Source organism: Cnephaeus nilssonii (genome assembly GCF_951640355.1).
Source record: "Cnephaeus nilssonii genome assembly, chromosome: 16".
NCBI lineage: Eukaryota > Metazoa > Chordata > Mammalia > Chiroptera > Vespertilionidae > Cnephaeus > Cnephaeus nilssonii.
Window position 1 is genome coordinate 17,856,935 of NC_137087.1, and position 13,226 is coordinate 17,870,160.

At 53.2% G+C, this 13,226-nt stretch overlaps 2 protein-coding genes across 15 annotated transcripts in view; both read left to right on the plus strand.

Moving 5' to 3' along the window:
* The window catches only part of CAMK2G (calcium/calmodulin dependent protein kinase II gamma), a 58,077-nt gene that overhangs the window by 12,818 nt on the left and 32,033 nt on the right, over positions 1-13,226 (plus strand). For all 14 annotated transcript variants that reach the window (XM_079794211.1, XM_079794221.1, XM_079794219.1 and 11 more), the window contains exons 3-5: positions 642-701; positions 8,387-8,441; positions 9,276-9,341. In XM_079794211.1, coding sequence (XP_079650337.1) covers positions 642-701; positions 8,387-8,441; positions 9,276-9,341 — 181 coding nt within the window. The remainder of the gene's footprint in view (positions 1-641; positions 702-8,386; positions 8,442-9,275; positions 9,342-13,226) is intronic.
* On the plus strand, positions 10,302-12,298 carry LOC307112320 (large ribosomal subunit protein eL34-like). The gene has a single exon (XM_079792923.1). It carries the CDS (start codon positions 10,779-10,781, stop codon positions 11,136-11,138), a length of 360 nt encoding a protein of 119 aa, XP_079649049.1. The 5' UTR covers positions 10,302-10,778; the 3' UTR covers positions 11,139-12,298.

Consider the following 13,226-nt stretch of genomic DNA (forward strand, 5'->3'; position numbering starts at 1 on the left):
GGCACGTGCGGGTGGCCATCGATTAATGTTTCTCTCTCACATTGATGTTTCTCTCTCTCTCCCCCCCCTTCTTCCCCTCTCTCTGTAAAAAAATCAATAAAAACATATCCTTGGGTGAAGATTAAAAATAAAAAAGGTGTATCTGCCTGGTGTAGAAGTAAGCTCGCAATAAATGTTGCCTCTTATTTTTTCAAATCAGCATCACCTTTGTCGTCAGCACCATTATGTTTTAGGGTTGCGGTGAAGACGAAAGTAGAAAATATATGCAGCTCCTGGCGCAGTGCCTGCTCATATAGTAGGTGCTCCATAAAACTTAGCTATTAGTAGCATTTCTAACAAGAAAGAGGTTTTGGACACCCTGGCCCAAGGAAAGCCCTGCCGTAGTGGAACGAGTACCAGAGCTCAGTTGAAGACCTGGATTCAAATCACTCCCTAGCGGGCGGCGCTTCCCTAGGCCATTTCCTCACCTGGAAAAGGTGGTCACAATGCCTGTCTCCAGGATTGCTGTGACTTGCTGCATTGATTCAGCAAATTGTCAAAGTGCATAGTTGGTGCCTAAGATTTGAACGAGTATGAATAGCCAGGTGGCCACAAATAGAAAGTGTGGTTGATGGCTTTTGGTTTTTCTCCTCTGCTTTTAGATCACCAGAAACTAGAACGTGAGGCCCGGATATGCCGACTTTTGAAACATCCAAACATCGGTAAGTGCACTTACATACGAGTACTGTATTTTGGGGGCATTTTGTAGCAGGGGCTGGAGAACAGAGGTTCGCAGCTTTTTGTATATGGAACTACCTCTGACCCTGGGCCTTCGCCCCGTGTCTTGTTTTTCCCAAGTGGGAAAGCAGCTGTGTCTTGCCCAGAATTCTGGGGCATTCTCGTTTTGAGACCTGGGTGTCTTCATGCCTGCGGTGCCGTCTCGGGGCTGGGATGTGAGATATCGGAACAGGTTGCACACTCCGTTCCTCCCCTACTCCTTCTGTCTTTGGGCCGAGGCCCAGGGTCCCCAGTGTGTGAGGCTCTGGGCTGGTGTCCCTCGCCAGGGCCTCCACGGCCGGCATGAAAGGGTCCGGATTTTGTTTCTGGACTTGAAAGAGTTTTGTTCCTGTTGCAATGTCGTGCACACTCTGGGGGTTTCCATGGTGCCCCTGTTTGTATTCCCCAGAGCCGGGGAAGCAAGCTGCCCACCCGCCTGGCTTGTCTGGAGAAGGGATGGCAGGAGCCACGTGGATGGGGAAGGAGAAAAACGAAGAGGATTTCTCCCTGCTCCCACCCTGACGTGGGGGACAAGAGCACATTGTTGGTTGTTCTAAAGCCTGAGGAGGTTTGCCTGCCACAGCCCACTCCGGCTCAGTTTTACATTGTTCAGCCGAAATAGTCTCTGCCAAGAGCGTTGGCCCTGATCTGGCGCTTCTCGCAGGGAGGACAGAAGCTGGGCAGGCTGCAGCGTCGGAGCAGAAACCCCGGTCTTGGCTTGAGGCAGAGCAGGGAGCATCTCCTAGGTTCTCCCCGAAAGCCCTGAGTCATCACACAAAACATGTGTTCCGTGCTCCTCAGGCACAGCCTAAATATCGGGGCTCCCACGGTGCCCCGGAGGCCGCCCGCTCCGCGCCGCCGTGGCCAGGCCCGAGAGGCGACCTGCCAGAGTGTGATGCTTCCTCAGCCTCTGGCTTCCCCGGTCTGGGGCCCGAGTGCTTCACGTGAGCGGTTGCGTGGGAGAGCCGAGGTCGTGCTCCAGCCCGAGGGGAGAGGAGCAGCTCCGAGGTAACCGGAACCCCAGCCATGCAGGGCTTTATAGATCACAATCGGCAGCTCGGGTTACACCCGAAGCAGATTGGCATAGCCAGTGCTCCGCTCTGCCCGGCGCGGGGCGCGCCACGGAGCCAACACCTCTCAGCCGGCCGGTCCTGGGCTGGGAACGAGGGGGGCTCCTGGGTGACCTCGAAGTTAGGCTCACACCTGAAAACAGCACTGGGGGCCCGTGTGGCCGTGCGTAGGAGAGACGCGATGCAGAGGCACACCTCGGACCGCAGTCACAAATCCAGGCGTGTTTTGTTTTGGCTGGCTCCGTGGTCTAAAAATATTTTTTATTATTTGCCAGTCAGTATTTAAAAATGAGATTTCGCCCTTTGGAAGGATTCTTTTTCCTAGTCTTTGGAATCGGGAGGCTTGGTTCTGCCGAGCCCATTCCTGTGCGTGCTCAGAATCAGCTGGGGCTGGGCCGTGGCGGCCTCCTAGCCCACTGGCCACCGGCCTTGCCGCGCCCTGTCTTCTCACGGGGCACCACCTGTGGTGCCTGTAGGCCTCGTGAGCTTGTGACCTCTGCCCTAGAAGCTCTAGAACAGGAAGAAAAAGCCGGTGGGTAACGAAAGCCAGGCACAAGCACAGAAGCACGCTGGTGTTCTAATTCCGGGCCTCGGGGTCTGTGGACAGCAACTTCCCCTCCTGATGCTCCGAGTGACCGATTCGTGGAACAGGGACAGGTTGCCCTCAGGAGGAAGGAGAACAAGGGGCGGGGGAGATGAGGCAGGAGGCAGGGCCAGGTCTGCAGCACCCGCAGCGCAGGCGTGGTTGGCCACATGGTCGGGGCAGGGCGAAGACAACCCGGAAACAGCCAGGGAGGAATCTAACCCGGCCGGTGTGGCTCAGTGGTGGAGCGTCGCCCTATGAACCGGAGGTCACAGTTCGATCCCCGGTCAGGGGTCATGCCCTGGTTGCAGGCTCAGTCCCCAGTGTGGGGCGTGCAGGAAGCAGCTGATGAAGGATTCTCTCTCATCATTGTTGTTTCTATCTCTCGCTCCCTCTCCCTTCCTCTCTGAAATAAATTTTTAAAAATGGGATTCTAGTTGAAAAAAAGCTTCTAACCTTTAAAAAAAAACCTGTATTCCTAGAAATTAGATGCATACTTTTTGACCTTTTAGACTATACTCGGTTTGATAGCCCCTGCTTTGTACCACCTGCCCCCAAGTCAGAATTAAGGCAGATGGAGAGACCATCTATCCTAGCCATCTGCTCTGTAGGGAGACAGCAGGACCCAGGAAAGGCCGGGCAAGCCATACTCACTTGGTTAGCATCTGATTGCCTAGAACTGTGCTTGCATTTCATGACTGCTCCCAGGTCCTGAGGGATGTTGGTCTGAGGCCCTATGCTGGGGTCAAGGGCAGGGGGAAGAAAGGGTGAGCCAGGGCTGTGTCCTGGGAGAGCTGGCTGGCCAGGCTATCCGGCTTCCGGTGGGAACCAGGCCTCCTGGAGATGTGGCAGAGCTGTGGGCCCAGGAGGCCGGGGTTGCCATGGATTCTGACCTGGCTTGTGGCAGGAGAGGAGGCAGTTTTGTCCCCCTAATTCACTATTCCTCTCGACTCTCCACTGCTCCATCCTTCAGAGCTGTGGCCCCTTTGGCTCCAGCCTCTTTAACTCCATCCCGCAGGGATACAAGTGGACCCGCCGAGAGTGGTGCAGAGTTGAGGAAGCTGAGAGCACAGAGCTCAGGGTCAAACTCTGGTGGCTGTCAGACTCAGAAGGGGACTTGGTGCAAGGAGGGAGGCCTCCCCAGCTTTATCTGTTCTGTCCCAGGAGTTAAAAGCCTCTTGGGAGAGTGAACCCTCATGTAGACTGTGGACTCTGGGTGATAATGGCGTGTCATTGTGGGTTCATTGGTTATAATGGATGTGCCACTCTGGAGGGGGAGGTGGGTAGTGGGGGAGGCTGGGCATATGTGGGGACAGAGGGTATGTGGGAGCCCTGTGTACGGTCTGCTCAGTTTTGCTGTGAACCCAAATCGCTCTGAAAAATAGTCTGCTAATTGTTTTTTTTTAAGCCTATCGGTGATGAGCTGTGCTGCAGAACCAAAGCCAGCCCAGGAGAGTGGCCAGGGTGTGGAGTTGAGAGGAGGAGACAGCAGGAGTGCTAACGGTCTAGTTTGAGTGGAGTGTGTCCCGCCTGTGATCTGCCTGCTCCCTGCTCCACACTCCTCTGATGAATAGACTCCGTCTTCCCTCGTGCTGGGCGGCCCCAGCAGCTGCCCTCCCAGGCCGGCCCTGTGGTTTAGAGCAGCACTGCTCCAACTTCTTTGTGCTCGCGGATCTGCTGGGGATCATGTTCGAATTCAGATCGGATTCAGGAGGTCTGGGTGGGCCTGAGCTTCCTTGTCCCTGGGTGATGCTCACGGTGCTGGTCTGCGGACCATCGCCATGGAGACGCAAAGGTCTGTGGCTTGGGCGTCACGTCCCGGTTTGAATGGGGGACTTGCTGGTTAGTAGCTGTGATTTTTTTCCCCGGCACGTTATTTAGCCCGCCTGTGCCTCCGCCGTGTCATTCGTGCCTCTTTGAGGAGTTGCGAGGGTTCAGCGAGCAGAGGAGGCCGAGGGAATAAATGGAGATGCAAACAGATTCTAACTGCCAGGAGTGATCGCTCCCAGACGCCCGGCCCCAACTCAGTTCGCAAGGTATTTAAGCCCGGCTGCCTTGGGCTCAGGGCCCGCTCAGCTACCAGTAAGTGTAGCAAAAATAGTAGCAAAGAAAATGAAGGAAACGTTGAATCGTGACTGAACAGCTCTAAATCCCTACCCACCACTCCTGGGGCATCCTCCGGCTCCCCCCGAGCCCCCAGCCACAGGTCCTCCTTCCTTCTGTGTTTTTTGCTGTGGGCGTTAACAGTGACACTTTTTCAGTACTTTTTGACCACCGTTTGTTAGTTAAAATATGGCATATTGTTGGGTGGGGTTTTTTGTATTTGTTTTTTGTTAATTCTCACCTGAGAATATTGTTTCCATTGATTTTTAGAGAGAGTGGAAGAGAGGCTGGGAGGGAGGGAGAGAAACATTGATGTGACAGAGACATAGCTAATGATTGCCTCCCACACACAGCCCCAGAGGGGCAGGGATCGGGACTGAACATACAACTCAGGCACGTGCCCTTGACTGGGAATCGAACCTGGGACCCTTCGGTGTGTGGGCCGACTCTAACCACTGAACACACAAGCCAGGGCAGTTGGGTGGTTTCTAAAGAATTGGAAATAGCCACAATGTTTGGGTTGTGGCTTTGTCAGTCCTTGAAGATATGAAACATATCAAGTAAAAGTATCGGAGTGGTTTTTTGGCCTGTCCTTCCACCGTCTGTGAAGAGCAGTAATTAGGCTTATCGCCGTCCTGTCATGAACACTACACTCCTTTCCCCGCGCTTCCTGTCTGTAGACGTGTCTGGCCCTCCTTGGCCTTCCTGCCCGCCGCCGCCCATCCCTGCGGATGGGCTGGGTGTCGGGTTGTTTTATTGCACGCACCCATCGCATCCTTTACTTCCCCCTCACGGCCCTCCGCGCCGTCCCGCTCAGTTCCATCCTTGTGTAAGTGCTGGTTGAAAGGCTGTCTTCCCCGCTCCCCTGGAAGCTCCCGTGGCGGGGCCAGGTCTCTTGTCTTCACAGCTGGATCCGTGGCGTGTACAGCCACGCCTGCTTCAGAGAAGGTGCCGATGGACGCTGAGGAGTGAGTCAGAACGGCCAGGGCTCGTGGGGGCAGGTTGGAGCTCCTGGGCCTAGGAGGATGGAGAAAGGGACCATATCAAGGACCTGATGCCAGTTTGTGTTGGCTTCGAGTCTCAGTTCTGCCCCTTGGTATGACCTTGAGGGAGTTTCTTTGGAGCCTCGGTTTCCTCTCCTGTTAGATGGGGTGAGTAGAAGTACCTGTCCCCCAGAGTCAGAGTGACAGTTCAGTAAAATCCCGCGTGTGAAGCACTTGGCACAGTGCCTAGGACGTAGAAACAGCTCACGTGTTTGTTACTATAACGTGGGTCGTTATTAAGAATCGACACCGAGGGAGGTGCAGTCAAGTTTCTCCCCTTGTCCTCATTTCCCTTTAAATTTTCTTTACAAATGGAAACCAGACACCAAAAGCGATCAGGCTCGTTCAGATACGGGCCTTCCACGCCTGCCCTCTTGTCTCGGTGGAGCCCGTCTCTGGGCTGGGTGGCCTGGGAGGTGAGTCTTCCTGCTGCTTCTCCTGACTCCCTGCCCAGCCTCCTCCCACCTGGGCTCTGTGTGTGGCCTCACCGAGAAGGGCAAGTGCCAGTGACTCCCTGTCTGGGCACAGGCCTGGGTGCCTGCCCTGTTCTCAGCCCTGCTGTGCTGTGCTGGGTGGGGTGGGGTGGGGTGGGGGGGAGGGTCCGGGCAGGCTGGGTGGGCAGCAGGACTCCCCGGGCGTGGTGGCGAGCACCGAGCCTGCCGTCCTGTGAGCGCGCCATCCTGCTGCTGTTAGTCACCTCCCTGACAAAGCTGGTTTTTGGCTTCTGGGACAGCTGATTTCCAGGGGATTATTTGTATTACACACTTTAATGCTTTTTAATAGCAAATTTCTAATTAAATGGAAAGTCCTTTTGGAAGCGAGGGAGCAGCAGCTGCCGCAGGACCCAGCATGCAGCACTGGCTTAGCCCAGAGGAGCACGGTGAGGAGGAGGCGGCGGGGCTCGGGGGCTCGCGTGAGCGCCTGGGTTAGTGGGGTGGGAGGCACCCGCGCCTGGTGTGTGCGCCTTCCTTCTGTCACCTGCAGGCTAGAGAAGCGGGCTCCTGTTTGCCTGAGGACAGGAGAGAACGGTTTGAGGAGGAGTGGTTTTAGAAGTACCCCTGCCTTTGGTCCCATGGGTGACCCATAGGAATACTGAGTTTGGGGTGGAATTTGGGGTGGAGTGACCGATCCGATCCAATAAGGTGAGCCGTGAGAAGTGTCAACAGTCCTTAGGCCCTGGCTCAGACCTGGCGGGCCCCAGTCCTCATGTGTCCCGCGAGGAGAACCGTGGCACTCTGGTGATGGCTTAGCGCCTGGATTTTAGGTTCTGGCTGATCCCGCTGCGGCGGGGAGGGGATGCAGGGAAGCGCCCCAGCCCTGGTGCACTGCTCTGACGCCGGAAATGGAAGCTGTCCTTTGGGGAAGAGAAAAGGTGGGTTTTCTGTATCCAAGAACTTCACTGGTTGGCTTGGTGTCGGGCCGTTCCTGAAGCGCTCTGTGGGGTGCTCCTGAAACTGCCGCGAGGGTTGGAGCGAAGGTCAAGCAGAGGCAACTCTTTGGAACAGAGGTTTCCCATCAAGAGAGTTCAGGTGAGGGAAGGGCCTGGAGCAGCCGGACCGGCAGCCAAAGCATGGGGCTGTGTTTGCATTAGAATGATGCTCAGAGCTTGGCATTTAACCCAGAGGTGGCTCTGTGGGCAGAAGCTTGTGGAGAACTCGGACATTAGGTTGGTTTTCTGCCCAAGAGCTCTGGAGGCGGGGAGTGGGAAGGGATTCTGCTCACCAGCCTTCTCTTGCAGTTGCTGGGTTGCCATAGTCGGCTCCATGCAGTGGCCTCCCAGACCCATCTATGCTGTTGTAGGTACATTCGTGAATGGTCTCTGCCGGGCTCCATTATTGTGTTGCTGGGTGTGTGGGCCACTCCACATGTCTTATAGGAAACAGTGGTGTAGACCGGTCTTTGGAGACAGATAGAGCTGGACTCACATCGTAACCCACCACATCTTTGGCCTTTGGCGAGATAGTCTATGTTCCTTCCCTAGCCAGTTTGGCTCAGTGGATAGAGCATCAGCCCGTGGACTGAAGGGAACTAGGTTCGATTCCAGTCAAGGGCACATACCTTGTTTGCAGGCTAAAGCCCCAACCTCGTGTTATTGTATGTTCCTGAACCTCCTCACCTGTAGAATAGGAGTAATACCCATCTTATGGTGGTCGTCAGAAATAATAAACTCCTTGAAGGCAGGCACTTTGTCCTTCCTAACCCTAAACCCTCTACCACAGGGTCTGGCACATAGTAGGCACTCAGTACATGCCTGTAGCATAAGTGATGTATGCCGAGGGCTTACAGAAGGCCTGTGCATAATAAGCACTTAATAGCATGGTTATTGTTGTCTTTGCCTGACTTTGCGTATTGCCTCCCATGCTCACCATCACCTTCGCTCCACGTGCCTTCCTGCTGGGCTCTCCCTCGCCCACTTCTCCCTTGACCCCTCTGAAAGAGCTCAGGCTCTCCCATCTTGCCATTCTCTGTCCCCCCGCGGTAAGCCGGGTGCCCCTCACTGAGCATCACGCTGTCACTCATCGTATCCCAGGACCACCTTCTCTCGGACCAGCCCCTCCGAAGGTCCCTGCTTTTCTCCGTCTTCTTAGTTGCATCTTCTTAGCTGCGAAGCTGGTCTGAGGTGGTGACCAGGGCGCTGAACCTGGGGTCTGTGTGTCTCTGCACCGAGGCTGCATAACCTTGGATGGGGGAGCACTGGGCACGCGGCACTCCTTCCGGAGAGAGCCCCGCGAGGCTGGCCGGAGGGGCGGCGGGCGTGGGGCTCCTGGGGAGGAGGGAATAGGGTCTGCAGGTTCTCTCTGTTAACGTCTGTCCCATCTCCTCTCTTGCAGTGCGCCTCCATGACAGCATTTCTGAAGAAGGGTTTCACTACCTCGTGTTCGACCTGTAAGTGCACTTTCTGAGGATGCGGGGCCTTGCCTTCCGCTAGTTCAACATGAAGGCCCGGGGAAGGCCTACACCAGGCCTTCAGCCTCTGCCCGAAGGGAAGAGTTTGATTTTGAACTTCCTCTGGTAGCGGCGTGTTGCTGAGGGGTCTCTGCTCGCTCGGGGTCTCCCGGGCTCCGAGCCCCAGCACGGCCATCGCTGTCGCATTGCTGTTCAGCAGCTCGTCTTGTGCAGATGCTTTTGTCGTGTTTCTCCGTGTGTTGTCCTTAGTGGAGAGACAGAATACAGCTCTTTGCACGACCTGGAAAATTCTGAGAATTCGTAGGTAGCTTATATTAGTGGTAAACTGGGCTCTAATGGTTCTCTCCTCCACTTGGTTGTAGTTTAATATCTTACACAGTGGCTCTTCACCTCTGGAAATGCCTCTTTGGTATTTTCAGGGTTGGGTCTCTGTCCTTAGTCTCATCATTCTTCAAGTAGTAGGTCTGTTCTTTTTGGGCACCTGGATCTTAGTGTTTATGTTGGTCTCAAAACAATGCCTTTCTGAGTAGGTCAATTATTTTCTCTTAGATCCCGGTGTAGTCACCTTTGCCGGAGTATCAGCTATCTGTGGGTTATAAAAGCAAATGTGCAGGAGGAAGGGAAGGCCCCGGTTACCCCGAGGAGAAGCCCCCTGTCATGGAAGGGTTGAGTGTGTTCTGGGCTCTGGGAGGAAATGCATATGGAGTTCGGGTTTCTTTAAAAGCCGTTCTTCAGTATGACTCGTTACCTGTCGGGTGCTAGGGTTGGCTGACTCACCTGCCTCCTCTGATCCTCTGTGTCTGTTGGTTGCAGTGTTACTGGCGGAGAGCTGTTTGAAGACATCGTGGCCAGAGAATACTACAGTGAAGCCGATGCCAGGTGAGGTGGGGACCCTGTCGTTCAAGTGTGACTCTTGGCCATCTTAGGGGACCAGGCACTGTGTCCACTTGAATCGTCTTTGGGGAAGATCAGAGAGCTCTTGTCTGGACAAAGATTCTGTAGAGCTGGCCTCGGGTGCATTTTGTGGGTGATACAAAAAGGTAAAAATTCAACACTTGCAGACCAGGTTTTCCCCAAAGCTCTTACAAGCCTCCATGTCCATCACCCCCAGATACCTCTCCTTGGCACTGCCGTGTACTTGCAGGCATGCCCAGGGGTTCTCCCTGCCCCTTTTCTTTCCTTTGACAAATTCTGCTGTGTATGAAGCATCCTGGGGGTGATCCAGAGATGGGGAAGCGTGGTTTATGTCCCAAAGGGTTAATGATCCAGCCAGGAACCTTTTGGGAGACTTCAGGCTTGACCAGGGCCGCCCCCGATGGGCTCCGCGGGCCTGAGGACCGTTCTCCGCCACACCTCCGCCCCACGCCCTCTGTGGAAGCCCTGGCAGCTCTTTCTGTGACACAGCAGATTCCTCCCACACCACAGCTCTGGGCGCTTGTTTGGCCTGCCTTTCCCGCCTCGGCTCCTCCCCCAGCCCCGACTTTGCTCCGAGGGTGATGTCCCCCGGACAACCTGGTTTTGATCATCCTGCCTGTAGCTTATCTGGCATCCGTGGCAGCTCTAGCTGCCTCTGGAGAGGAGGGAGCACAGCTTCCTCACAACATTTCTCAACTCGGAGAGGCCATTGTTTGCTGATCAACTTCAGATGCTTCAGCCTCAGGAAGAATTCTCAAGTGGGGAGCTGAATTCCACTGCCAGCAGGGGAGGACCAGGCCGTGGGGGGGGGGGGGGGGGCGGGAGGAGGTGGTGATAGCTCAGGGATCTGGCGGGAGGAGGGAGAGCTTGGGGGGATGACTGTACCAGTGGGCTTGGCCTGGCTCTGCTGGGACACTTCGCACTTTTGCCATTTTTGGCCAGAAGGCTCTCCCTGCTAGCCGGGCTCTGTTCTAATTATACATTTGTGCGGAGACGCGCCTCTTCAGCTCAGCCTGAAAGTCCTTTTGGCCTCCTCTTGGGCTGTGTCCTGTGGGGAGGCCTGAGCCCCCGGGAGCCTCATAAGCCCCTTTGGCTCTTGTGGAAGCCCCAGGGTCAGATTTTAAGGAAGGAGTCCTAAGTCCGGGTCACCAGCCCAGCACCCCCAGACCCTGCAAGCCTGCTCCAAATGCCTGGTAGTACTGCTGGCGGGGGCTCCATTCTCTAGGCCAAGTTTCTTCAACCTCATCCTTGGGGCTAGATTTTTATTTTATTTTTTAATATGTTTTTATTGCTTTCAGAGAGGAAGGGAGAGGGAGAGAGAGAGAGAGAACCATCAATGATGCGGAACTCTCAAGCACTTTCCTTTTCCTCTTCCGGGGATGGTGACTCCAGCCATTCACCATGGCCCAGCGTTTGACATGCCGTCGGAGGCTTTCCTACCACGCAGCCTTTAACCAAACTCGGCTGTCCCGAACCCCTGGCAATAGAACTGTTTGCCTTTATACCAAGAAGGTTAGGAAAGCGCCAAAATCTGCATGTGGCGTGTGCCCAGGCCCACTCCGCGGAGTTCGTGCTGTGAGACCTAAAGTTCTAATGAGCTTGTCTAAAACGAAAAAACACGTCAGCAGGGCCTCTGGCGGGTCCACGCGTGCTAAAAGTGTCCGTGACAGGATCGGGCGTGCTTTCCTTATTGAGGAGCAGAAAATCGTTGTGAAAGTGTCGAAGGCACAAGCACAGAGTCAGAAAGCTAAATACATTTAAATGCGAAGCTTTCTTTGAGTAATAAAAGCAAGTAAAAGGCTAAAAGAAACATCAGTGATGCTAGAGAATCATTGATCGGCCTCCAGGCTCCCTACTGGGGATTGAGCCCGCAACCCCAGGCATGTGCCCTGACTGGGAATTGAACCGTGACCTCCTGGTTCATAGGTCAGCTCTCGACCACAGAGCCACGCCAGCTGAGCGGGCCAGGCGATTTTTTGTTGTGAGGCGCCCTCCTGTACATTGTAGAGGTTTAGGAGCATCCCTGGCCTCTACCCACTAGATGCCAGTAGCACCCAGCCCCTCAGTTGTAACAGTCAGAAATGTCTCCAGGCGTTGCCAAATGTCCCTCGGGAGGCAGAATTGTCCCCCAGTTTTCATCGCCGCTCTAGACTGTCGACACTCTGCCAAGAGTTTGACTGTAAGTGGGGCAGAATGGTTGGGAGTTGGGCAGCCTCATTCAAGAATCGGCATGACTGTGATTGTCTTAGTTTGTCTTCTTTTATGCAAAATCATTATCAGACATGCTCCTTTAGCTACTCTGTTTTGTTTGTTAACAACTTTTTATGAGTGTATTTGAGCAAAACTGATAGCAATTGCCAGGAAGCAGAATCTCAACTGGTTGAGAAAATGCTCTAGAATATGGCAGTTTTACCACTTATTTTATACATCAGAATCTAAGGGCAAGCCAAAAGGGGGTTACATGAAATCCATCGGTGATAGATTAGGGAGGTAGGAGAAACCAGAGGAGGAAATCTCTGGGATTGGATAAAAAGTAAACCAAATAGACACATACTTCTTTTACATTTGTGGATATAGTAACATGATAATAACAATGAAGGGATTTGTGGTGCTCTGGTGTGGTGGTTGTGCTTTGAGAAGTGGGGTGGGGGGAGAGGGGAGAGATTGTTTTGCTATCCAAGGCTATGTTATCAGGTATGTTATTTTAGATGCAAAAAGATGACAGGCTCAGTTAAGGTGAAGATTGACCTTTGTTAGGGAAAAATACTGCCTTAGGACATAACTACCCTCCATGAACTGCTTTGAGTTTAGAAAGTTTTAGTTTCAGACCATCCTATGTGGTTACTTTTGGTTTTTGAGTTTGTAAAGCTGCCACGCAGGCCTCCCATGAACTTGTCAGGTTTAGTAGGTGGCCCCTTTTTTTTAATCCACACTTCCCCCTTTTGGTTATAAATCAATCCAAAGGATGCATTGATGACCAACCTTTCGGTGCTAGGAAGGCTCATTCTTAGGAAGTCTTAGTGTCAGCTTTTTCTCGCTGAACCATGGACCATTGAGGATGGGACAAGACTGTAAACTTGAATGGAAGTCAAGGCTGAATTTTTCTCAAATGTGAAAAGCAGATACAGTGGAACCTCAGTTCTCGAACTTAATTCATTCCAGAAGGCTGTTTAAGAAGCGATTGGTTTGAAAACCAATCATTTTTTCCCATTAGAAATAATGTAAATGTCATTAACCCCCCCCCTTTTTTTTTAATCCATTCCGGACCCCCAAATGATTCCCTGGGTGTTTTGTGTGTGTGTGTGTGTGTATTTATATTTTTATTGATTTCAGAGAGGATGGAAGAGGGAGAGAGAGGTAGAAACGTCAATGATGAGAAAGTAATTGATCAGCTGCCTCCTGCACACACCCCATTTGGGGATCAAGCCTGCAACCTGGGCATGTGCCCTGACCTGAGTGGAACCGTGAGCTCCTGATTCATAGATTGTTGCTCAACCACTGCCATTTTGGTACTCTTGATGGCCTCTTTATGTTATAAAATGTGCTAGCCTTTGCCTTCCCCAGCCACAAAAGCATTCTCTCCTTTGCTTGTTGCCTAAGATATGTTTTTTGTCATGCTGAGGTATCAGCTTGAAAGGGTTGCCATTCCCAAAACCAAAGGTTGGTTCCACAACTGAGACATTTTTTCTATGAACAACTTGGTCAAGAACCGAATTGTTCGAGATGGGAGATTTTTGAGAAACAAAGTTTGACTGTAAATGGGAGGCAAGTCAGGTCCTCTGGGCCTTCATTAAGAAAAACAGTATAGACCATTTTTAACCTATAAGCTCTCATGATCCGAGTTTTATT